The sequence below is a fragment of the Lepidochelys olivacea genome (genome assembly GCF_965140295.1).
Source record: "Lepidochelys olivacea isolate rLepOli2 genome assembly, chromosome: 1".
Taxonomy (NCBI): domain Eukaryota; kingdom Metazoa; phylum Chordata; order Testudines; family Cheloniidae; genus Lepidochelys; species Lepidochelys olivacea.
This window is the reverse complement of record NC_140411.1, coordinates 112,421,315-112,447,345: the sequence shown is the minus strand read 5'-3', so window position 1 is coordinate 112,447,345 and position 26,031 is coordinate 112,421,315. Positions and strand designations below refer to the sequence as shown.

Sequence of the window (26,031 nt, the reverse complement as noted above, 5' to 3'; positions counted from 1 at the left end):
ATGTACAGCCAGGAGTTTTAGGGAGAATTTCTATACTTATCTTTGCTTAAAAAGCCTAGAAACCAAAGGGAATTAAAAACAAACGTCTTATTGTGAATGTTTTACACAAACAAAAATGTTTGTTTATGGAGACACTAACTAATACTTTAGGTTCAAAATGTGACAATTCTTAAAAAAAGTCATAAGCAAGTAATAGCAACCAGATTCTAAATCCCTATTTTGCATTCAGATTTTAAATTCCTGGTTTTGTAATTCAAAAAAATCCACAAATCTTGGAATGTGACTTGTGTGGCACCCACATCAAACAAATGAAACAAAAAACCCGAGAAATATTTACATCTATCCAATAATAAGTGTTGCCAGTCCAAAAGACAAAGTTACGTTAAAGTTTCATTAGAAACAGAGGAGGAAAAATAGCCAGTCACCATGTGTCAAATGGAAAAGGACAAGAAGAAGAAGGGAAATAAACATTTGTTAAATTCTTGAGTGATTCAAACAAGAGAAACAATGGTGGTTGACAGAGTTCCTGTACCATGTCTGATAGTTTTAATAATTAACTTTCATCATTTTACAATGCTCACTTTGCCCTTTGTTTTCAATGAGAGAAAAAAATTTACCTGTGGGCAATGGGCCTTTATAAAAGCCATTTACCGCTTAAATCCCTCTTGAACCCTGAAGATATAAAAGTGGGATTTAATCGATACATAGGTTTTGTCTACACAGAAGTGAATTTCACCCACTCGAACCAAGCTCAAAACAATTCCAAACCTAGTTAAACTGAGACATTCTCTAAGTCAGTGGTTCTCAACCTTGGGGGTAAACAGAGGTCTTCCAGGGGGACATCAACTCATCTAGATATTTGCCTAGTTTTATAACAGGCTACATAAAAAGTACTAGTGAAGTCAGTACAAACTAAAATTTCATATGTATGATGACTTATTTATACTGCTCTATACACTGAAATGTAAGTACAATGTTAACATTGCAATTGATTTATTTTATAATTATATGGTAAAAATGAGAAAGTCAGCAATTTTTTCAGTAATAGTGTGGCTGCAACACCTTCTGTATTTTTTTGTGTCTTATTTTGTAAGCAAGTAGTTTTTAAGTGAGGTGAAACTTGGGGGTACGCAAGACAAATCAGACTCCTGAAAGGGGTATAGTCGTCTGGAAAAGTTGAGAGCCACTGCTCTGAATAATGTTTGTCAAAATGTCATCACATCTGAACAACTGGCACATGAATGGTACAAAAAACTTTTGAATTCTATTCAGCTTTATGATTGAATGCAATCATTTGAAACATAAATTTCAAATTTGATTATTTTCTCTTTCATATGGAACATATGATATTTCCAACAGCTCAGCAGCTGTGCCATGTGAAAGGAATAGGATACAAAGCACAATAGATTTAACTGGAAGACCTGGGACACTAGCCAATGACTCTGGGAAAGGGATTGTGAGTGTAACAGAACGATGCTGGTTCTGCATCTTTACCTTGGGTTGTAAACTGACGGAGAGAAGTGAGTGCAGCCAAAATATAGCAGAAGGAAGTGGACACTGAAGCTGCAAAATTGTTGCATATTGCATCAACTTGAGCTGTTAGTCTGTGCGCTTTTTGGTGCCATTGACTCACCATACAGTAATGTACATCTGTGGTGCTATATAAAAAGATAAATAATAAAGCAGGGTTTCCCTGAAGTTTGGGAGAACTGAAGTAACAGAACCTCAGAACCTATGAAATGCAAAAGATCCAGTGCAGGATTGTTCCCTAATATCTGGTTTAAAAATGTCACAGACAATGGAGGTTCCTGGAACTCAAGAGAGCTTCTTGAAATAAAAAGAGTGGCGTTCTAGAGTTAAAGCAATTGGGACCCAGGGACAATGACATTCTCCCAAATTGGAGACCAAAAGGGATGGTCTTCAAGAGGGGCAAGAGCAGAACATACCAAGTTAACATAAAAGTTTATACAAGTGAGGTAGAAATGAAGAACAAGTTGTTACTTAACAACCTTAACTAGCTTTTGAAACTAAGTTTGGTAGTTGGATTTTTTTTTTTAAAACAGCTATCATTTCCATGCATAGGTAAATTAAGATATATTTATTTACACATTAGGTGCTCAGAAACTATGGGGATAAGGTCCACGTAAGTAGATACATAGCTAGATTTTAACCATTTTTTCTTCAAGTGCTTGCTTATGTTCATTCCCCATTAGGTGACTCAAAAGCAGTACCTCAGTAGGTGGGCTTAAGTTCATGGACATGCTGACTGCCAAAGAAATGGGAGTCATCTCAGGCCTGTTGGGTGATGGCGTAGTGGGATGCAAAGGTATGCACTGATAACCAGGTCGCAGCTCTGCAGGGGTCCTGCATTGGGACCTGCACAAGGAACGCTGCTTACGAAGCCTGGGCTCTTGTGGAATGCAGAGGTTAAGATGGGTGGAAACAGGACATTCACCTGCTCGCAGCAAGCTCAAATACAGGCAGTTATCCAGGACAAGATATTTTGGGTTGACACAGGTAGCCCTCTCATCCTTTCTGCTACTGCTACGAAGAATTGTGTGGATTTGTGGCAGCATTTAATCCTCTCAATATAAGAGGCAAGGGCCTGTCTAACGAGTGAAGCCATTGTTCTTTGACGTTTTTGTGAGGTTTTGGGAAGACGACGGATAATAAAATGACCTGGTTGTTATGGAATTGTGACACCACCTTTGGCAGTTGGACCAAATCCTGGAAGAACAGCATGTGGGATGTCTCTGACATAAGGGCCTTGATCTCAGGAACCCTTCTGGACAAGGTGATCGCCACCAGGAAGGCGACCTTCCAGGACAGACGTGTCAGGGAGCATGATGTTAACAGCTCTAAGGGGGAGCCTGTAAGCTTCGACAGAACCAGGTTCAAGTCCCATGGGAGGAATCGGCTTGTGGACCTGAGGGTAGAGTCTTTCCAACCCCTTGAGAAACCAAACCATCATCTTGTGGGAGAACACTGACTTGCTGTTAACTGGAAGGCGGAAGGCTGAGATTGCTGCCAAACATACTTTAATGGACGAGAGGACCAGGCACTGCTGTTTTAGGTGGAGCAAATAGTTGAAGAGAGACTGAAAGGAAGATTGAGATGGAAAGAGAGCACATTCAGAAGCGGAACAAGAGAGACACTTCCACTTGGCCAAGTAGATAGCCCTGGTGGAAGGCTTTCTACTGCCTAGCAAGATCTGCCGAACTTGTTCTGAGCAGGCTTGTTCTTCAGGGTTCACCCATGCAGCATCCATGTGGTTAGGTTCAGGGAGGCAAGGTTCGGGTGAAGTAATTGGCCATAGTCTTGTGAAATCAGGTCTGAACGAAGAGGGAGGCAGAGCGGGAGCAGGAGCCAGAGTGGGAGCTGACACCGAGAAATCCAGGAGTGTGCCAAACCAATGCTGGTGTGGCCACACTGGTGCTGTCAGAATAACTCTTGCCTTGTCCCATTTGATTTTTAGGAGGATCTTGTGAACCAAGGGGATTGGGGTAAAGGCATAAAGTAGGTGGTCTCTCCATGAGAGCAAGATGATGTCAGAAAGGGAGCCCAGGCTGTGTCTGGGCAGAGAACAAAACCGATGGCATTTTCTGTTCTGCCTGGTGGTGAACAGGTCCACCTGTGGAGGCCCCCCATCTTTGGAAGATTAATCTGGTGACTCTCGAAGAAGCAACCACTCGTGGTAAGAGGAGAAGGATCTGCTGAGGTGATCCTCCATTCCAGGCTCCCAGGAGAAGTGACACCTCAAGATGAATGGCGTACTTCATGCAGAAGTCCCACAGACGGATGGCCTCCTGACACAAGGCTGAAGATTGAGCCCTCCCTACTTGTTGATGTAAAACACAGCCATAGTTTTGTCTGTCAGGACTTGCACCACCTTGCCTTAGATCTGGGGGAGGAACACTTGGCATGCTAAGCGTACCGCCCTGAGTTCCCTGACATTTATGTTCACGGAGCGTTCTTGGACCAGAGGTCCCAAGTACTGAGACTGTTGAGGTGGGCATTCTACCCTAGGTCAGACATGTCTGAGATTAAGGTTACCAATGGGCATGCCCTCATCACCAATCTCGGGCCTTTCGACCAGCCCAGTGGGGCGAGGACCAGAGAAGGAAATGTGAGCACTGTGTCCAAGTGGTGTCTGCTCAGTGACTAAACTGACACTAGCCACATCTGGAGGGGACTGGATCCAAGAACTGCCCCTCATGGTGACCGCAGAGGACATAATCCTGGCTGCCAAGTTGGGAGTATCCAGAACCACCTGGAGAGAGGTTCTGGCTATGTTCTTAGGCTCTTCCAAAAGGGTCACAAACTCCTAAGAACATAAGAACGGCCATACTGGGTCAGACCAAATGTCCATCTAGCCCAATATCCTGTCTTCTGACAGTGGCCAATGCCAGGTGCCTCAGAGGGAATGAACAGAACAGATAATCATCAAGTGATCCATCTCCTTGACTCCTGGGGCAGGGAGTCTCTGAATTTAGTCAAGGAGTCCCATAAATTAAAATCTTATGTTACCAGCAAAGCTTGCTGATTGGAGGTATGTAGTTGGAGGCTACCCATCAAATAAACCTTTCTTCTGAAAAGGTCTAATCTCTCCACATCTTTCTGTTTTGGGGTAGTGCTCGACTGGCCCTGCCTGCCCCTTTCGTTAGCTGCAGATACCACCAGAGACCTGAGGGGATGCAAGTACAGGTATTCAAAACCGCTTGCCAGCACATAATACTTCTTCTCTACCTCCCATCTCAAATAGGGCAGAGAAGGAGTTTGCCACAGGGCCTTGACTGGTCCCATCACCTTCTCATCGATGGGCAGGGCCATCTTGGATGGAGCTGCTGCAGCCAGGATATCAACAAGGCTGTGCAATGTCACTTTGAGCTCCTGAATTTCCAGGCCGAGGTTTGCAGCAACCTGCTTCAAAAGGTCCTGACAGGCCCTGAAACCATCCTGTGGAAGCAAGTTACTCAGACCCATGATGGCCTCATCTAGGGAGGAGGAGGAGGCGGCTTCCACCAGAGGAGGGGCTCCTTCGTCTTCCTCAACTACATCCTGGAGATGGCTCCAGTGGACATTGGTACTGAGGTCAGTACCAGAGTCAGGGTCAGGTCCCAAGCAGGCAGGAGCAGTAGCCCATCTCTCTGTAACCAGTGAGCTGGAGCACTGCGAGGGAGGACCCTGTACTGGGAGAAAACCCCAGGAGTTCCAATAAAGGCCATTGCATCCACCAGTGACCTGTTGACCAGGTGCCAGTCGGGGGACTGGCACTGAAGTCCAGTGGTGCATACACTGGGTACGGGTGGTGGGCTTTCAGTAGCAGATAAGGTTCCCCTTCAGACTCAAAAGAAAAGTATTTTGTCAGCGAGCATGGTGGAGTGGTACCCGCTTCTGCCTCCATTCAGTGGGTTTCTGGAGACCAGCAACGCATCAGAGAGCGGGACACTGGGAGCAGGGAAGGTTTACCTCTAGAAGGTGCCGAGGGGCCCGGTGCTGGGAAGGCACCCAACGCTCTATGTTCCCTCTTGCTTCTGGACACTGGCTCCCCGCCGCCCCATGTTCTGCTCAGAGGCCTCGCTCTCACTCCCCCTCTACTCTGAAGCTGATAGGAGCTCAGCTCCAGCTGGTAGCCTGGAGCTCGGGCCCACTGGCAGCCAAGCGCGGCACTGGGGCTGGACCAGCCTGGCACCCGAGGGCCGGGACTCCTTTGGCCGGGGAACAGGGGGGTCTTGAGCAGAAGGGGCAGGGCTGGTGGGCTAGCATTCCCAAAGAAGGGGTTCACCCACCACCAATGCAGAGGGTCCCACACCAGACTCAATGCCCCAGGCATCAACGGTGCCGACACAGGTCCAGCAGCAGAAGAGTGGCCCACATGGATCTCACTATGCTGCCTTCCCCGCTCTTGTCTCTCTTCTGCGTTGGCAAGCGCCCTCTGTTGGTTCGCTGCTTCTTCCTCAGCACCGGAGATGGTGAACAGTGCCAGGAAGAGCTTGGTGCCAGGAGAGCACTTAGCACCGATGCTGAAGGACTTGGCGCCGAAGTCGAGCAGCTCGGTTCTGAAATTGGTCTGAGTGCAGCTTCCATGAGAATAGCCTTCAGCCTCATGTCCCTGACCTTTTCAGTGTGGGGTCTGAAGTCCCAACAGATCTGGCACTTGTGCCTCACCTGGGTTTCCCCCAGGCACTTTAAGCAACTGGAGTTCAGGTCACACACAGGTTTGCCACAGGAGGTGTAAGGCTTGAAGCCCAGGGACCAGGGCATGCCTGGCCCGTGGGGCAAAGAAGTCCCTCAACAATAGGAACTATGTATTTACACTAACTATATACACTAAAACTACTTGTAATAACTATATACACTAAACTAGGATAACTACGAATGAAGGAGGGAGTCCAAAAACCTCTGGGAAGAAGTCTTGCCACCGCAAGAAGGGTCCTTCCAGCAACCATCACGGGCTGTAAGAAGGAACTTATGCAAGGCCAGTGCATAAGTGAGTGGCTTCAGAGGTTGCTAGAGCCAGCCCTCTGGATACCACTGGGGGAATAATCTCTGATAATGCTGCACACAGCGTGCACTCACCTAAGAAGAATGGACATGAGCAAGCCCTCAAAGAAGAAATTATATCTAGTTAAGCATCAGACTTAACACTAGAAGCCAATGCCTAAGCTCCTAGGCCATAGGGTCCCCCAGAAAAGTCAGCGACTCTCTCTGTGCTGTAGCTACTGCATATGAAAAAGTAGAGTCAACTGAAACTTATTCATTGCTTATTATTTTGTTATCTATCTCAATGAAATAAAAATTAAAAGGACAGAAAAGGAAAAGAAAAATGGGACTAACCCCTGTGCATGGCTAAGCAAGTTAATTATGAAAAGTAAGATGCTGTGCAAGATCATTTCTTCTGCGTGCAGATAAAAAAATCTTGTGTATTGTATTTATAGTTAGTGTAGAGGTCAGGGTGGGCTCCCATATTTGGTAGATTTTTTTGTACTGTAGTTTTTCCATTTCTCTTGAATGATACAAACTTTGAAATTGCCTGTTTCCAGGAGGATCCACCTTAGGTATTTAGGGTTTTAATCTCAAAGTTTCTTGGATCAATAGAAATTTTAGCTTTATTTATTTGTTAAAAAAGAGGTGAACATAAAATAGCAACAAAAAAGTACACTTTTTCTCTCACAGAATATACTGACCATTGTTAATAGTCTGGCTGCAGTAGAAACTGCTAAGGACCCAGAAGCAAAACCATATGTTTGAGACCTCCTGTCATTTCTATACAACGGGTAATTTATTCATAATCTTTGGACTAAGGACTTGTGCTACACCGTATCTTTTTAAAATGTATATTCCGAGAATGTGTCCACATTAATAATTTAACAAAACATATGTTTAAATGACAGCTGTGTTGGATCAAAATAAATACACATAGCATTTGCCTCTGGGTGTATCCCACACCTTAAAAGTCAACTTACTGAGATAAAAGAGCACATTTTACAGTAAAGAAAAAAAATGTTTTGAAAAGAGAGAGAGAGTGAAAGAGGAGAGAACAATGTATGTCCTTCTGAAATTACTTCCTTGAGTGTTTTGAAGCCTCTTTCTTTGTACTCTGCCCCACCTTGATGAAACTTATGAAGGGTTTGTCTACACTGCAATTAAAAACCTAGGGCTGGCCTGTGCCAGCTGACTTGTGCTCCTGGGAGTTGGGCTAAGGGGCAGTTAATTGCGGTGTAGATGTTTGGGCTCGTACTGTAGGACTCTGCAAGGTAGGAGGGTCCCAGAGCTCAGACTGCAGCTCAAACCCAAAGGTCTACACGGCAATGGAACAGCTCCTAAGCCCAGCCCCATGAGCCCGAGCCAGCTGGCACAGGCCAGCTGTGGGTTTTTACTTGCAGTGTAGACATATCCTAAGAGTACATCCCAAGGGTGCCTGTACCACTTCAGGGTACTGATACTTGACATTGGACAATGTAAATTGGGGTCCTCTGGCATTCACCCACTTATTAATTATGAACTATCACTGTGCAGTACTACCTCATCTTCCTCTCTACAGCTTAGCAGCAGCTATGATCACAGTACCCACCCTGTAAAGAGGTGAGACAGCAAGAAACACAGTCTCCTCTGCTTTCTCCACCAGACGAGGAGATTAGCCCTGGAGGGAGTTCTTTATTAAAATGACAGTGCCATTAATTTCAAATGGCACTAACTCCTGTGACTAAAGTTATTCATCTGTATAAATGTTTGCAGTGTCGAGCCCTTAGTTTTTAAATATTTTTGTTAGGACGCATCTCCCTAGTAAGTTACATACTGCCATGCATTGTTGCTTGAATTGTTGCTGAGGGATTACACTACTGTAAAAACTTTTAAAAAGCAACTTGATGTGGCTTGATTAAATTTAGTTTTTTTACAAGAAAAGCAAAGCAAAACAGAAACATGAAACTCCACCCTTTACATAAGATAAAACCCTACTTTATTCAGTATCATCTATCAAAAATATCAGTAGCTACGATGAAGACAATGGTTTTAAAGGTCTTCTTTAAACAGACAAACTTAAAACACAGATACGCACCCACACCACATCTCATTATCAAAACAGGAGCAGTAAAGGGATTAGCTACCAATCCTTCATAGTCTACACTCTACAGCAGTGGTTCTCAGCCTTTCCAAACTGCTGTACCCATTTCAGAAATCTGATTTGTCTTGCATACTCCCAAGTTTCACCTCACTTAAAAACTACTTGCTTACAAAATCAGACATAAAAATACAAAAGCGTCACAGCCACACTATTACTGACAAATTGCTTACATTCTCATTTTGTGCGTATGAAATTTTCGTTTGTACTGACTTTGCTAGTGCTTTTTATGTAGCCTGTTGCAAAACTAGGCAAATATCTAGATGAACTGATGTACCTCCTGGAAAAGCTCTGTGTACCCCCCAGGGGTAACGTACCCCTGGTTGAAAACCACTGATCTACAGCACTCATCCTTAATCCATGAGTTGCACTGCTATAGCAGGACGACTTAAATGTATACGGTTGATAAATTTGGTCACAAAAGCGCTTTGTATTTAATATTTACAAAGATTACAAAGCACATTAGATGATGCTCTCAAGAGGATTTTGTTCACTGTATTACATCCTTGTATCTATAAAATATGTAATTCCAGCCATATCCACTTGAGGGAGTTGCACTGCATTAAATAAAATACTCAATGTAGAAAATTAAGATAACATTTCAAACTGCTAAGGGATTGAGGACCTCCCCCCAACCCATTTCCTTTGTTAGCTTGCAATATCTATACATATAAACCTACACACACAGCATCATGCCAGCTCACTCATCTTCACCATTCCCTTGGAGGCCCAGGTTTGTATCCACTATTTGGGCAGGCAGGACTTGTGGCTTGTGATGAAGAGGACTGTCATGCACACAGCCCTGGTAAAGCTCCTTCTAGCTGGGCTCTCTCCAGATCCAGCGGGCCTTAAGCCTTCAGAGTCTGAACAGAGTTCAGGCACTGCCCAAAGCTTGGAGTCTCTCGGTACATGCTCAGGGTGCAGACCCTCTGTCTAGCACCCCCCGCCTAAGAGCTGGGACCCATAGTCCGACAGTCTGGCCCCTAGAAGTAGTGCTGCCCTCCCACTCATTAGACTTCCAGTAGCTTAATTACACCCTCTGTCAGAACTCCAGTTGTGTGGGCACTCTGGCTTTAGAGTTTACCTCCTGGGGGGTATGCGGTTGGTCTCCCATGCGCACGCACACATGCACTTTGCATAGGACACTAACACGCCATTGCTCTTTACTTACTAACACAAGATATGCACAGAATAGTAAACCCTACACGTGCATTTCCCTGCCTCCATTTCCTCACCACTATGGAGCACTCTTTGGGATGAGGCCAGGGTCCTACAAGGACATCCAGGATTATTCTCCTGCAGCACATGGTTTGTCTTTTGAACCAGGAAGTGCCCCTCTCTCTCTCTCTCCAGGTCAGCTTGCTTTAACCTTGGTTGATCCCACAGCTCAGTCAGGTCCCTTCCCACTATGAAAGTATGCCCAACTATTCCCCTCTCATGCTTGTCTCTTCCCCAAAGCTTCCCACTCCTCCAAAAAGCCTTCTTCCTGTGTTTCCCTGTGAGTCCTCCTCAACTCCCTGCTCTGTTCCTTAAATCTCCATCCTGTTTAGTATTTTCTTCTCTCTCCACAGCACCAGCGCCCTACAGACACACTTGGTCAGACTGATTTCTCAATTCCGGCAACTTACTTGGCCTATCCACGGTTTGGTACACTGCAGAGTCACCAAGTACAGCTCAGACCACTGCCAGTAACTCTGTGGTGTGTATAACAGTTATGGTGTCTCTTTACAGAGTAGCAAGCAAGGTATGAAAAAAGGTGAGACTAAAGTTAAACAATATGCAAAAACAAATGTTTCTCTTAAAAAGAGTACAGGGTAAATAAAACAGTTTATACAGAGGCCACTTACCACCAACAGTTATTTCAAAAATAGTCTAGTAGCTGCAGATACACAATTTACTTTGGTCTCCCCTGCTCAAATACTGCTATTATTGTGATGCACAGAGGAAAGAACACTGCTCAAGGGACAGTGCTAGATAATCATGTTTTTATAAGTGAGCTGTTTCTAACTCAGAAAGCTATGTATAGTATAATTACATTTCTCTTACATTGTTGAAATAATGCAACAAAACAACACACCTTGGGGTAGTACAGTATGTTGACCAAATATTTGTAATGCCGTCAAGGTTCCTTCCCCACTCTGAACTCTAGGGTACAGATGTGGGGACCTGCATGAAAACCCCCTAAGCTTATTTTTTACCAGCTTAGGTTAAAACTTCCCCAAGGTACAAACTATTTTACCTTTTGCCCTTGGACTTTATTGCTGCCACCACCAAACGTCTAACAGCTATATAACTGGGAAAGAGCCCATTTGGAAATGTCTTTCCCCCCAAAAATCTTCCCAAGCCCTCCACGCCCTTTCCTGGGGAAGGCTTGACAAGAATCCTCACCAATTGGTACAGGTGAACACAGACCCAAACCCTTGGATCTTAAGAACAATGAAAAAGCAATCAGATTCTTAAAAGAAGAATTCTAATTGAAGAAAAAGTAAAAGAATCACCTCTGTAAAATCAGGATGGTAAATACCTTACAAGGTAATTAGATTCAAAACATGGAGAATCCCCCTAGGCAAAACCTTAAGTTACAAAAAGACACAAAAACAGGAATCTACATTCCATTCAGCACAGCTTATTTTCTCAGCCATTTAAAGAAAACAGAATCTAACGCATATCTAGCTAGATTACTTACTAAGTTCAAAGACTCCATTCCTGTTCTGTTCCCGGCAAAAGCATCACACAGACGGAGAGAGAGAGGCTTTGTTTCTCCCTCCCCCCAGGTTTTGAAAGTATCTTGTCTCCCCATTGGTCATTTTGGTCAGGTGCCAGCGAGGTTATCCTAGCTTCTTAACCCTTTACAGATGAAGAGTTTTTCCTCTGGCCAGGAGGGATTTTAAAGGTGTTTACCCTTCCCTTTATATTTATGACAAATGCATTCTACCCTATTATTGATTATAATAAAGTTGCAGTGGGGGAGGTTTAGATTGGATATTAGGAAAAACTTTTTCACTAAGAGGGTGGTGAAACACTGGAATGCGTTACCTAGGGAGGTGGTAGAATCTCCTTCCTTAGAGGTTTTTAAGGTCAGGCTTGACAAAGCCCTGGCTGGGATGATTTAACTGGGAATTGGTCCTGCTTTGAGCAGGGGGTTGGACTAGATGACCTTCTGGGGTCCCTTCCAACCCTGATATTCTATGATTCTATGATTCTATGATTTATTGTTATTTATAATTTGTATTATTGTAGTGCCTAGGGACGTGGTCATAGACCATGACCCCATTGTGTTATGTGCTTTGCAAACAGAGCAAAAAGATCGTAAGCCCCTTCAGGCAAGGGCCATTTAAGTATAGGAAAAAAGATGAAAGATGGACATAGGCAGATGGAGGCGTACAAGTCAACAATAAGACAATGTTGGTCAACATGATAGGCAGTAGTCTCTGCACACAAGGAACCTATCCATTATTAAGAGACCTCAGGTTGATCAAGTAAAGAGTCAATTCCTACATCTGACCCTTGCAAAACCAATGGTTGAGAATAGGGGGATATATTTGGCAACAAAGATGATTTTAGAACTTAAAAGAATAATAAAATAAAATGCGTTTCTCTCATTCTGGAGGTCAGAAAAATTGGAATAATCTTGATTCCACAATAAGCTTACAGTAAAACATGGTTTCTGTGGGCTGGCCCACTGGCTTAATAAAAGGAACCACACTGCTATGTAAAAGAACCACGGTAAATTGCTTGGCCAGTTTTTGTGCACCACAACCAGAAGGAGATGAAAGTTCTGCAAAGATAGTGTGCTCAGCTGCTGGGGGAAAAAAGAGAATATGCACATTGATCAGTAGAAGAAGTTGGGAATAACTAAGTAGTATTCTCATGCTCTGAGGGGTGTCCTGCCCAGAGTTTCCTTGCCTGGAAGGCTGCTGTTCCATTGTGGGGCCTCAACAAGGTAACAGGGTGTAAAATAGTGACTGGTGCAACAGGGAATCCTCAAAAGTCCAGAAGGGAGACAGATGATCCCACAGAATAATGCGGGCTTTTCCAGGTTTGGTTTTGTTAACAAGAATGAGATGTTGCCCCAAGCATGTGTACATTTTTAATGAAATTGAGAATGCAGTGAAACAACAGGACCCAGCCAATTCTTTTCACAGAATAGAGGGGCATAGCTCAAAAACTGCATTTGCTTGCAGCAGAGAATTATTTTCTCTGACATGCCGGTGAAGCATAAATACTACCTCTTAACTCTCATATCGAGCTATATTACCAATAAAAACTCTTAATGACTATAATTCATCATGAGACAAATTGTATTGTTTCTTTTCTCCATATAATTGGTCACAGAGTCTGAACTTTGCAACCTGTATGACACAGGTGATTGAACGTAAACATATTTGATAACCATTGCTGTTTTCTCTGGCACAACAAGCACCTACCTTGGAATGCTAGTTAGATATGTCAGGACATTCTGAAACTCTTTCTCTGGGATCTCGCTGAAAGCTGGGTAGTCTGGGAATGTGATAACAGGGCAACCATCTTCCCCTCTACCACCTAAAAAGCATAAGCAAAAGTATTGATATGTAATTAATCACCTTATGTAGTTAATATTTCCTGGCAAACCAATTATTGATTAATTTTTTTAAAATAATTGTTATGTAGTCCTCAGAAATGGGAATATTTACTCTGAGTAATCTAGTTTTCAAGTACAATTTAGGAAATATAATCCACCATATCCAGTACTTCCAACTTTTTTTTTTTTTTTTTTAAATAAAAGGGTAAAGTGTCTTTGTTCCCTTTGTGAACTGGTTTTAACACCAGATAGCTCTGCGCCTTGCATACAATTTACTTTACCTGACTGCAAAGATACTCCACATAAAATGAGAAATGGACAAATTATTTAAAATAAAACCTATCAATTCAAAACAAAACCACCCAAACTAAAGTCAGTTGGAACCTTCACTCAGAGCTGAGCCAAACCTTTCACAGGGTTGAAAATGCTCATGTAATTCCCCCTGCCGCGTTTTATTTTTGCAAGGCTTCTACACTTCCAGTTTCCACTCTTGTCTGGAAGAAGTGGCAGAACAACAAGAGTCTGTTTCTGGTGAGATTTCCTGTCCAATTCTGCAGACCGAAGTGGAAGAGATAAAGCATAATTAAACATCTGAGCTTCTGAGTGTTTATTTGAACCTTTTGTGATTTGTCCACCACTACAAAGAATCTAAATTAAGAAAAGGGGAAGTGAAATAGTTTAAAATGTATTTCCCACAGGTTTTATAGCTAAGTATTTTTATATATGTCACTATATGCGGTTACAAATATGATTAATTAATATATAAAAGAAGGGCCAAGGTTCTTTAACCCCCTGCAACTGCACAAAGTTAATAGTGTGGGACAGACCCACCTAATCCTAAAAGATTATCCCTGCTCAATGCTACAAAAGGAGTAGAGAACAAAACAATCAATAAGGTCCCTGCCAAAATCCTGGGGAAATTCTGTCTCAACCTCACAGCTGACAACTGTGAATAAATTAGCTATAATATTATTTCTAAACATTATTAATATAAACAATAATAACAACAATTATAACGTTGCTGTAAATTTAGGATTATATAAGAAACAATTTATGTGCACCTGACATTAACTCAGAAAGAAATATCTACATTCATAGAGTTATTTTGATAAAAATAAGCTTTTTGCTCCAAAACATCCGTAATCAGAAAAGCGTATATATTGCTACTCTGTGTTACTCTGATTACTTTGTGTTACTATGGTCAGCTTACTTTCATGCAACACCGTGATATCTCTGTAAAACTCCTGAATGTAAACTGTATTAAAAATGAATCATCCAGGATGCATTCCAAGAGGAAAAATGATAACTACTGTGCAAATAGCATGGCTTCGCAGCATACCCTTTATGACTGAGCCAAGCATTAGCATATGAAAGTTAATTTTAACCATATAAATATTCAAAAACAAACATAAGTCAAGGTCAGTTTTGATGATCTTAATCTCTTTTCCTTTTTCCCTTCCCAGTGAGCAAATATTTTCCTCTATTAGTTTTAGTAAAAATATTCTTCCTATTCAAAATAATTTTTATTTCTACATCTCAAAGAATCCTAAACTCTGTAAGTGTTTGGGTTTCTCTAGAATATATTTTTTCACTATAGGAGGGACTTCTTTCCAAAGTCTGAAATGTAGCAGTTTTAAACAGATATCCACTATAAATAGCCTGTGGTATTCCTCTTGGCTGTTTGCTTTGCCTCAATTAATTTCTACAAATCAGAAAGCCAGAAACAAGCAAACAAAAAAAGAGTAATGTGGTTGCAATATATGTTTTAAAGTTTAAAACTATCAGTTTACTGTAACACTAATATTTATCTAGCAACACATCACCACATGCTTAAAGCTAGGCATGTGATTAAATGATATTCTGCTTCAGGGCCCTCCTGCAGGAAACAAATTTTGGAGTCATTTGACTTGAAGTACTAATTATTATTTGACAGGTTTCAGAGTAACAGCTGTGTTAGTCTGTGTTCACAAAAAGAAAAGGAGTACTTGTGGCACCTTAGAGACTAACCAATTTATTTGAGCATAAGCTTTCGTGAGCTACAGTATGCATCCGATGAAGTGAGCTGTAGCTCACAAAAGCTTATGCTCAAATAAATTGGTTAGTCTCTAAGGTGCCACAAGTACTCCTTTTCTAATTATTATTTGTATGCCATATATTTTTCTGGGGTAATCTGTTTTTTTTTTAAATGTTGATGTTCCATAGATCTTGATTCTTTGAGTGAAGCTGCTTATGAATGAGGCATAAATTCATCTACCTTTTAATAAGTCTTAACTTGTGTTTATGAATATTTTGTTAATTGCACATGCCTGAAAGCATCCTCATGAACCAGCTCCTATTTAGGTTAGGTGAGTACAGAACATCATGATCCTATGTATATGAAGGAAAGGCAGATAACATTTCCCGGATCTTTTCAATTTACCTACAGGTAACTCCCAACCCTGGGATTTGAATCTGCAGGAGTTATTACTCTCATGAACAATCTTGATTCATAAAAACAGCCCATTCTATTGAAGCTAGTTACAATTTAGATCTTTGGGGCCTGATTCACTGCTGCATAACTCCAGTTTTATGCCAGTGTAACTCCCTAAAATCTATGAGATGTTACAACAGTTTCCCAAGGGATTAACAGACTGGGAAAAAACAACGGAGGAATATTCTGTAGAAGTAGCCTCACATTTTCAAGCAGCTGACTTGTGAGATTTTTTTCATTTCTGATGTATATGAAGGATAAAAGCAAAATGTCAAAAAGATAAGAATACATTTGTCCCCCTTCCATTTATAAGCGTGAAAGTCCTAGATTTCTCAACAGGTTTCAGAGTAGCAGCCGTGTTAGTCTGTATCCGCAAAAAGAAAAAGGAGGACTTGTGGCACCTTAGAGATTAACAAATTTATTTGAGCATAAGCTTTCATGAGCTATGCATCCGATGAAGTGAGCTGTAGCTCACGAAAGCTTATGCTCAAATAAATTTGTTAGTCTCTAAGGTGCCACAAGTACTCCTGTTCTTTCAACTATTAACAATTTTTAATGGGAACCAATTCCTCAATTACTAATCGAGCCTGCCTGGACCTGCCTATCTGAGGGACAGCCTCTCTCTTTGTGACACACTGACCCAGCTGCAGCCAGCTGCGGTGCTTGAGTCGGATCCCTCTTGTTTTAAAAGAGAGGGGTCTGCCAGTAGAGTGTTCTCTGCGAGGGCTCTGGGACTCGGGACTCTGCTCTTCCTCCTCAGTCTGAAGTGGCTTGAATTTGATAATCTTCTAGGCCGGCTGCATACAACATCTATCTGATAGGTTTTTTAGAGAAAATTGAGCTTATATTTCCTGCAACAACAAAGGGGTAGAAAGGATTTTTTTTTTGTAGGTGGCTGGCAGGCAGAGTTCCTGTTTGACCATTTTAATAATACTGGGGGCTTAAGTTTTAATATTAATTATGCACAAAAGCACCATGAGCTTTGTATAGGCATGTTTTAATTATTTAAATAAAAATAAATAGATAACTGTTTCACTAGAGAACTACGGTACACCAGGGCTGGGAATTTTAACAGAGACCATAAGAGCTAGACACCCAAATCCAATGGGAGTTTGGTGCCTAATTCCTTTGGACTCATTTGAAAATCCCAGTCTCTCTCATTGTTGATATACTACCGAAAACCATGCAGAGCACCTTTCAGATAAGTGTAAAGACAAGGTCCTTTCCTTGAAAAACTTAAAATCCAAACAGACAACATATGGGTGACAAAGTGGTGGTGTTTTCTACACATACTGAAGTTCTACTTTTATTTTATTTTCTGTAATGTAACACTTCATGAAAGGAGGATGAGGGTTTGCAAATGTCATGGAAGAAGCGTGATTACAGAAGGACTTGTAGGGTGGATATAGACATAGCAAACTAAGACTTCATGATGCTCTGCTCTATTCAGGTTCTTATACAATGGTATCCAAGCATTTTGCCATCAATTATCTGATGTACAATCTCAAACAAGAAATGATTAATAACGTTTTCATCTCAGTATGGTGCTAACGTGAAATCACAAAGTGACGGAATTACTTGCACTCCAGTAAAATGAATAAAAGACTTCAAGTAAAGAAGAATTCTCTGCTTAAATCGTTGATTAATACACTTGTCGATTCAGTCATAGCAGAAGAGCAGCATAGGCTAGCATCAAAAATCATTTTACAGAAAGAAAAAAGCCCCCAAACAGATAAGCTGCACACAGATTCTTCTTCTTAGGGCTAGAAGGGTTTGGGAATAGTGAAGAAGGTTTCTCAGATTTTTTGGTGAAATGATAGGAGAAAGATGGAGGGCAGCTGTGCAACGTTCAGTAGTGACCATTCCACTTGAGTAAGGGATGGTACTAATGGATTCTCAAAAGCACTTTTTCCAGTCCTTTTGGTCAGGAAGGGTAATGGACATGATATGGCAAGGGGGTAATTAGAAAGCAAATGATATTAGTTAAAAAGAGTAAGGACAGGGATCCACAGACCTAAATCCATGGTGGGAAGTTGTAACTGATTCAGGTTTTCAAAAAATGGATGGTGTCCCTCCATTGATTGATATAAGTAGACAAAACCCAAAAATATTAGCATGCTTAAGTGGCCCAAATCTAGACCAGTAGTTTAAAAGCCCTAATTTGGCTGTATTGGCATCACTCCATACAGAGGAATGGAAGAATCAAGCACTTGGGACTCATATAATTAACTCCTAAGTCAATGCAAGCCTGAAGACCCAGTGTTTGGAAATAAGCTTCCTCCTGATTTGGAATTTCCATTTTCTATAATGAAAAAATTGACTTATTAACAGAAGTACTCAACATACTCGTGAACAATTTTAACTGTATGAGTTGATTAAAATCTTCATTATTCTTATTCATTATATTGCTTTCCTTAGACAGTAAAAAGATCAGAGAAGAAAAATGTGTTGAAACATTTGTTTTGGAACAAGAAAGAAGTTTTACACATATTGTGTTTCTTCTTAGGTTGCATTTAATCCAGAGGGATTCAAAAGTATCTGTAGTTACAAACTACACTGGATTACAATTTAGCCAAATGTGCGAATGTATTTGAAATCTAATGCTTTTTGGCCAAATAATCCATTTAAAAAAATTGGGTATGGCACCAAAAGTAAGTTTAGTACTTCAACTTTTTATTTTAAAATTTTAAAACTCTGGAACAATGCAAGGAAAGTGGTAACAGCTGTCCCACTGACAATGTGGATTTAACCTCCCCCTTCTCCCGCCCCACAACGTATTGATTAAGATCCTCAGTTTGGGCATTTCAGCTCCATTTTGGTCAAAGGAATTATACCAATTTACGCCACCTGAGAACCTGGTATATTATATCTATCTATAGATAGATTTGTTTAATTCCTGACTTTGCTCATCAAAATTTCATCTTAACTTATACCACCTGTCTGGTTTCTGAAAACCACCAGAAGCTGTAAGATATCCAAGATGACCTCTAAACTTTAGATTCATTCTATTGCCCCCTTGAAAACAAGATTAATTTAATACAAAGCACTAGCATGAATACAATATTAAAACTGTTAAATCAAAGCACAAAATTCCAAAATTTAAGGTTGCTCTGGCTAGTCTGCACACATGTAGTTTCCAGTCTTTCTTTTGCTGAGGGTTTAACATACTATATATTTTTTTTATTTTCTTGAAAGCATATACTATAAAACAGGTTCAACATGGCTACACGTTCAATGGGGGTTTTGTCTACTTTAACAGACAAAAGAAGAACAAAATCAAAGAGAATCAAATGTAGAGAACCCTACAGCTATAAATCAGTTATGCCTCCCACCAGATAGAGGCTTAATAAGTAGTTTGCGGTCATTTCCTTTAATTTGTAAAGCACCTTTTCCTTCTGTTCAGGGGAGTCATAAGAGACTACAAAGAACATGAAAATAAGGGCACAGGTTCTCTACAGTGCACCTTCTGTCTGCCGCTAGTTGGGGCAAAGGAGCCAGTTGCTGATCTGGTGGCCAGTTCTATGAGTACTAATTTATGCTGGCTGGATAGGGCCCCACAAGGGACTGTCCACCAGCCAAGAACTGCCAGAGCACAGCAGAGCTTTACACCCCCTCCTTATCCTGGGGCTGCAATGGGGGTGGCATAGCTGTACATCTGCTCAGGACTCCACCATGGTAAGGGAATCCCCAACTGGGGAGATCTGTTTAGTGTTGTTGTAGCTGTGTTGGTCCCAGGATATTAGCGGGACAAGGTGGGGAAGTAATATATTTTATTACAATTTCTGCTGGTGAATTTTCAAGTTGTAATTGCAAAAAGTATTCATAATTATCAGAAAAGACAGGTAATACGGGAATTACAAACAAAGGTGTAAATGTGTATTATAGAACAGTTATGTTAAAGGAGATAGTGAATCTCTTACCATTATTATCTAATCTACATTTTGTTTGACATTATATGTTGTACCCGAGAACGAGACATAGAAAAGGCAGCTGGAATGAGTGGTTCACTATTTGTGGTGGCCAGAAGTCATTTGTATTTTATCATGTTTTATGATATTCAAGGTGCTTGTGACAATTAATTTGTGCAGATAATATTTTGATAAGATACACTTGTCTGTCTATTCTTACTCATCTATATTCTATTATAACGTACCTGTGCGTAAACAACTGCAGGAAGTTTAAGTGTGAATATAAAGGAAATATGGCAACTTCTCACTCAGGGGAGGAAAAAAAAATCTGAGCAAGTGTCTGAGTGAGAAAATAACATGAAGTGCTAATGAACAAAGCCCTAGCAAGGTGTTTATCACCCACAGAGGGAGAGAATGTCCTTGGAAAAGGTAACAAAGGCTTGAGAGAACTCTTTGAAGCACAGAAGGAAATTAGAAGATTGTGTATCAAAGAGTAACAAAGATAAAAAAATAGAGTAAAATACCAAGTAAAATAGAAGAGACAGTGAAGTAAAAGAAAAATACTGCTATAGGGAGTGAGTTATTCAAACTGATGTCTGAGAAGAACAGCTGGTCGAATGTCTGAACATTCTAATGAAAATGTTACTTGTTTTCCAAAACAAGAAAAGTTCTTCTGTAGAGAGAACAATGAGTAAACGGAAAAATAAAGGGACATGTCAAGGAACAACATTTTAATTGTGGGGAAGGAGGGTGTGGGCATGAACTTACTACATAAATGGATCACTTGGACCCGTCTGGAGCTAAACTGGAGTTTGGACGGACTGCTACCCATAGATTAGGTGGAACGAATGTCTGCATACTAAGAGCAACAGCTACAGTCTTTAAACTCAGTCTGTACTAGTATGATTTTTCGAAGCTTGTCACTAAACAGGGTTACGTTTAAAAGCTTTTTTTAGTTTTACTATTTCATTTCTCTATTTCTTAAATACAAAGTATTTTGTTTAATTTCAAGTATAACTTGGCTGGGGCTATTGACATAGGGAGAAAAATGCTGTCTGCCAACCCCAGGAAATGAAAGAATTGTTACCCTTAAGGGAAAAAGAGGCAACAGAGTTAACTGATCCAGAGGTATCCACGATCACAAAAAGAGGTTTGGAAAAGGCCGTGGTCTCTACTCATAAGGGGTGATAGGACTTTGTGCTGAGGTTCAGTGACTTCCTGTTACAGTCCTACATTCGAGCTAAATAAATAATATATTTTATTAGAGAAAATACTGCATATTCAACTATATGCAGCACTGCTTTTTTTGCTACATTTTAAGTGTATCTACCTAAGACAATAAATAATACACCAAGCCTAAAAGCTCTTAAAGGGAAATTATTTAATAAAAATATTCTTAAATCTATATACTTTCCTCAATTGTAATTTATTTTACATTACAAGATCAAACAAGTATTAAAAAAAATCCCAGCACTCCCAAGACAAAAATAAATATCCTACACAGCATAGCAGCAAAGTCACAATGCAAGTGTGAGTAAGCTGTTACATAACTTCAGTGACAGAATATTAAACACTGCTCTTGTGTTCCCAGAACCCATAGCAACACTGTATCGGAAAGCACTGAAAGTTAACTATTAGCACACTAATATGAACACTAGGATAAATATGGAGTGCAAAAATAGACACAATGCATTAAAAAGTCAAATTGCACTAGAACGATAAACTGCAACAAAAAAGGTAAATAATGCTCACAACCCATCATTAAACAGCTGCACTAGCTTTTAAAACAAAAACATCTACTCATAACAGATCGAGCGGTTAAGTACAAATTCAATAAACTGGAATGAGAAATGGCTGCTCTTATTCAGCTCCACTGCACTGTGGACAATGAGTGCTGAAGATGCTTGTGGCTGTGTGAAAAGTAATCTTGGGGGGGGAGGGAAGGCGCTAAGGAATCTTAAATTGCATTCAATTGGATTGCATCTATTCTATTCATAATAGGTTTAACTCATAGCAGTTGGAAAAAAGTAGTAAATCCTTCTTGCAGTTATCTAGTAAGACTGTTTCTTACATAACATGATCACGAGCATTTTTTTTTTGCCCCTAGTTAGGAAACAGAAACTTAGGCTGGGTCTACACTCGAAAATTAGGTCGGCATAAATATGTTTAGGGCCCTACCAAATTCACGGCCATGAAGAACGTGTCACAGACAGTGAAATCTGGTCTCCCCCTGTGAAATCTGGTCTTGTGTGTGCTTTTACCCAATACTGTACAGATTTCACAGGGGAGACCAGCATTTCTCAAATTGGGGGTCCTGACCCAAAAGGGAGTTGTGGTATTGTCACCCTTACTTCTGTGCTGCCTTCAGAGCTGGGTGGCTGGAGAGCAGTGGCTGATGGCCGGGCACCCGGATCTGAAGGTAGAGCCCTACCAGCAGCAGTGAAGAAATAAGGGTGGCAATACCATCCCGTGCCACCCTTACTTGGGAGTTGCTGCTGGTGGGGCTGCCTTCAGAGCAGAGATCCCAGCTCTGAAGGCAGTACCGCCTCCAGCAGCAGCAAAGTGTTAAGGGTGGCAGAACCACACCTACCCCCACAATAAACTTGTGGCCCCCCCACAACTCCTTTATGGGTCATAACCCCTACAATTACACCACCATGAAATTCCAGATTTAAATAGCTGAAATCATGAAATTATTGATTTTTAAAATCTTATGTCCGTGAAATTGACCAAAATGGACCATGAATTTGGTAGGGCCCTAACTATGCTGCTAAGGGGCATGAAAAATCCACACCTGGAGTAGTGTTATTAAGAAGACCTAAGTCCCAGCACAGACAGCACTAAGCTGATGGAAGAATTTGTCTATAGTCTGAGCTACTGCCTCTCGGGGAGATGGACTAACTACAGCAATGGGAGACCCTCTCCCACCAGCGTAGGTATGGTCTATGCTGAAGTGCTACAGGAGACACTGTAGTTTAGTTTTAAGTGTAGGACAAGCCCTTGGAGCATCACAGACCTCACACATGACAAGAGAATTTTACATTAAATACCAGAGGGTCCTTCACTTCCAACTGGCCCCTCCAATATCGAGTACGTCTTTACTTTAAGACAAAATACCTCCGCTTATTTTTCCCCAGACATTAAGGCTTTCTCTACGCTGGCAAATGAACGACAAAACTTTTGTCATTCAGAGGTGTTAAAAAAACAACAACACCACAACACCACCACCCCCCCCGAAAGACAAAAGTTTTGGTGACGAAAAGCGCCGGTGTGAACAGCGCTTTGTTGGCAGGATCACTTTCCTGCCAACAAAGCTACCGCCGCTCGTTGGGGATGGAAGTTTTTTGGTCAGTGGGAGAGCTCTCTCCTGCCCACAAACAGCGGCTACACTGCACAACTTTTAGTGGCATGGCTGTAGCAACACAGCCAGGTTGCTAAAAGGTGCGCAGTGTAGACAAAGCCTAAAAAAAATGATCAGCATCACAGAAGAAATAAACCTCAAGTTCAGCCCATACAATAGAAAGGAAACAGTCATTATAACTAATGAACAACAATGAACACAATGAGATTTAATGCACCTGTACTGAGCAATGCACTGCATTGATCAGGACACACAGGAGAATGAAACATATCCATCTCTGTTTCTGCACAGAAAGGCCACAACTTTATTCATTTTAATGGAGAGGAGGTGCTAATTGCAGTTCAAACTATACCTCCATTATTGGGCAGGGCAGCAACTCCAGCAAGATGGCTGCTGCACACCAACAAAGGCTTTACGTACAGAAAGGGGATGGGGGAAACTCGGGGAGCCAATCGGCTGTCCTTTCGCCCACAATCTGGCCATTGGGAAGCAGGCACTGATGGAGAAATCTCGCCTCTCTTGTCCCCCTTTCCACCTCGGCAAAAACTCCATGTGCTCTGGGCTAGTGGGGGAAGGGTCTGGAGCAGTTGAGCCTGCACCTCCCCTTCCAAGGGCCTCAGGGTCTATCTAACATCACTCCCACAGAGACTGGGATAGGCATAAGAACGTAAGAATGGTCATATTGGGTCAGACCAATGGTCCATCTAGCTCAGTAACCTGTCTTTCAACAGTGGCCAATGCCAGGTGCCCCAGAGGGAATGAACAGAACAGGCAATCAGATAGTGAACCACCCCTGTCATCCACTCCCAGCTTCTGGCAATCAGAGGCTAGGGCTACCCAGAGCATGGGGTAGGCGGAGTGTTCCTGACCATCCTGGATAATAGCCATTGACAGACCTATCCTCCCTGAACTTACCTAATTCTTTTTTGAATCCTGCTATAGTTGTGGCCTTCACAACATCCCCTGGCAACAAGTTCCATTGACTGTGTGTTGTGTGAAGAAGTACTTCCATTTGTTTGTTTTAAACCTGCTGCCTTGTAATTTCATTGAGTGACACCCTGGTTCTTGTGTTATGAGAAGGAGTAAACAAAATTTTCTTATTCACTTTCTCCACACCATTCATGATTTTGTAGACCTCTATCATATCCCCTTCTAGTCGTCTCTTCTCTGCTGAAAAATCCCAGTCTTTTTAATCTTTCATGTGGAAGCTGTTCCATACCCATAATCATTTTTGCTGCCCTTCTCTGTACCTTTTTGGTTTCTAACATATCTTTTTTTGAGATAGGGTGACCAGAACTGCACACAGTATTAAAGGTATGGGTATACCATGGATTTATATAGTGGCATTATATTTACTGTCTTGTTATCTTATCCCTTTCCTAATGTTTCCTAACAGTGTTAGCTTTTTTGACTGCCGTTGCACACAGAGTGGATATTTTCACAGAACTGTCTGATGACGACTCCCAGATCTATTTCTTGAGTGGTAACAGCTAATTTAGACCCATCATTTTGTATGTGTAGTTGAAATTATGTTTTTCAATAAGCATTATGGCACATTTATGGTATGATTTTACTGCATTGTCAGTAGTTTCTCAGAAACAGAGTCCTGACTATTGTCAACGCTCTTTTGTATTTCAGTTCTGTGTAGAGACCTGCTCAGTGGTTTCAGTAAGGGGTCAGGCTTACTTGATATGGCGTGGCTTCAGCAAAACATGTTCTGTTCATTCCCTCTTAAGCACCTGGCAGTGGCCACTGCCGGAAGACAGGATACTGGGCTAGATGAACCACTGGTTTGACCCAGTATGGCCATTCTTATGTTCTTATAGTTGGAGGATGGGAAGGCAGTGTCTAGGAATGAACCCTCATGGACACAGAGAAAGCAGAATCATATGGCTGGCTAATAACAAGGTGGGAGATTTGGGGACAGGATGGGATTAGGAATGAATTGGCCTTTTTTGAGGGAAAGGAATGACTAGTTTTCAACATTGTGTGGGTGGTTTTGAGAGATGGGTAGAAAGGCGGAAGAAGTCTAGTTCTGTTGGGGGAGCAGCTGTGTGGGGCAAGGAGAAACTAATGGGGCATTTTTTTCCGTGTAATCCGTTGGGGACATGTATACTTACGATTACATTCTCTGCATGTCAAAGGGTAAGAAATCTAATTTTTTCTTGTTTCTTGACCCACGATAAGTGAGTAAGTTTGCAACATAATCTAATATATATTTAGGGTTTTGTTTCTTTTTTTTTAAAAAAGCTCCTTTTAGTAACTGGGTTAAGACTAATCAAATACAGAGTTTTTCAAGTCTCAGTTCACAAAGTTCTCTATACAGTAGGCTAAATCCTGATGTCCTCCTTCAGTTTTTTACAACTTTATCATCTCCTGCTGACCCATGTGTGATTATCTGAGGTTAGCCTCAGACCTGGGTCTCCTTATCTACAGATCTATAGAGCATTGTGGTGTTGCCCACTAAGCCAACCAGCTAGCACTACTAGAGATGATATAAATAATTCAAGTGTCAATCATATTTAATTTTTTTTTTATAAATTCCAGAACTGCATCTCTTTATGAATAATTCTAAATACAGATCGCAAAATGATGGATGCCCTGATAATAGTGTTCAGTGACTATGTGAAAGTATGGATAGAAACCAACAGCTGAAACCGCACATTTGAACAATCGATACAGTAGGAACTTTCCAGTCTTTACCTGACAGATAGGCAAATTGCTTCTTTAACTGGTCTTCAATATCTGCAGCACAGAGGGGAATGATATCCTGATGCATGATTTCTTCTGAAACAAAAAACAATGCTATGTCATTTTACAGAGAATCACGGTCCACACAAACTCTCAGTTCTAGAGCAGTGACAGAGCTATTCAAATTTTGAAACACTTGTCACGTGTTTGAAGAAAATCATTCAGTCTTCTGGCAAGAGCAATTCATTTGGTTTTCCATGTGGAGCAGGACTGATACATTCACAAATAATTACAAGTAACACAGCTTTGCTGATAGTAAGGAGGATAGGATGGCTGTTGAGTCCAATATTTTTTTATGTGATTATACTATGTGATAGAGGTAAATCTGATTTTGCACTTGAAGTTCAAACTCAAATT

General features: G+C 41.3%; 1 protein-coding gene across 3 annotated transcripts in view; it reads right to left on the bottom strand.

Annotated features, from left to right (window-relative positions):
- The window catches only part of MCF2L (MCF.2 cell line derived transforming sequence like), a 259,022-nt gene that overhangs the window by 89,000 nt on the left and 143,991 nt on the right, over positions 1 to 26,031 (bottom strand). For all 3 annotated transcript variants that reach the window (XM_084612820.1, XM_084612821.1, XM_084612822.1), the window contains exons 3-4: positions 25,627 to 25,710; positions 13,051 to 13,165 (exon numbers count right to left, since the gene is read on the bottom strand). In XM_084612820.1, the coding sequence (XP_084468946.1) occupies positions 13,051 to 13,165; positions 25,627 to 25,710 (199 nt within the window). The remainder of the gene's footprint in view (positions 1 to 13,050; positions 13,166 to 25,626; positions 25,711 to 26,031) is intronic.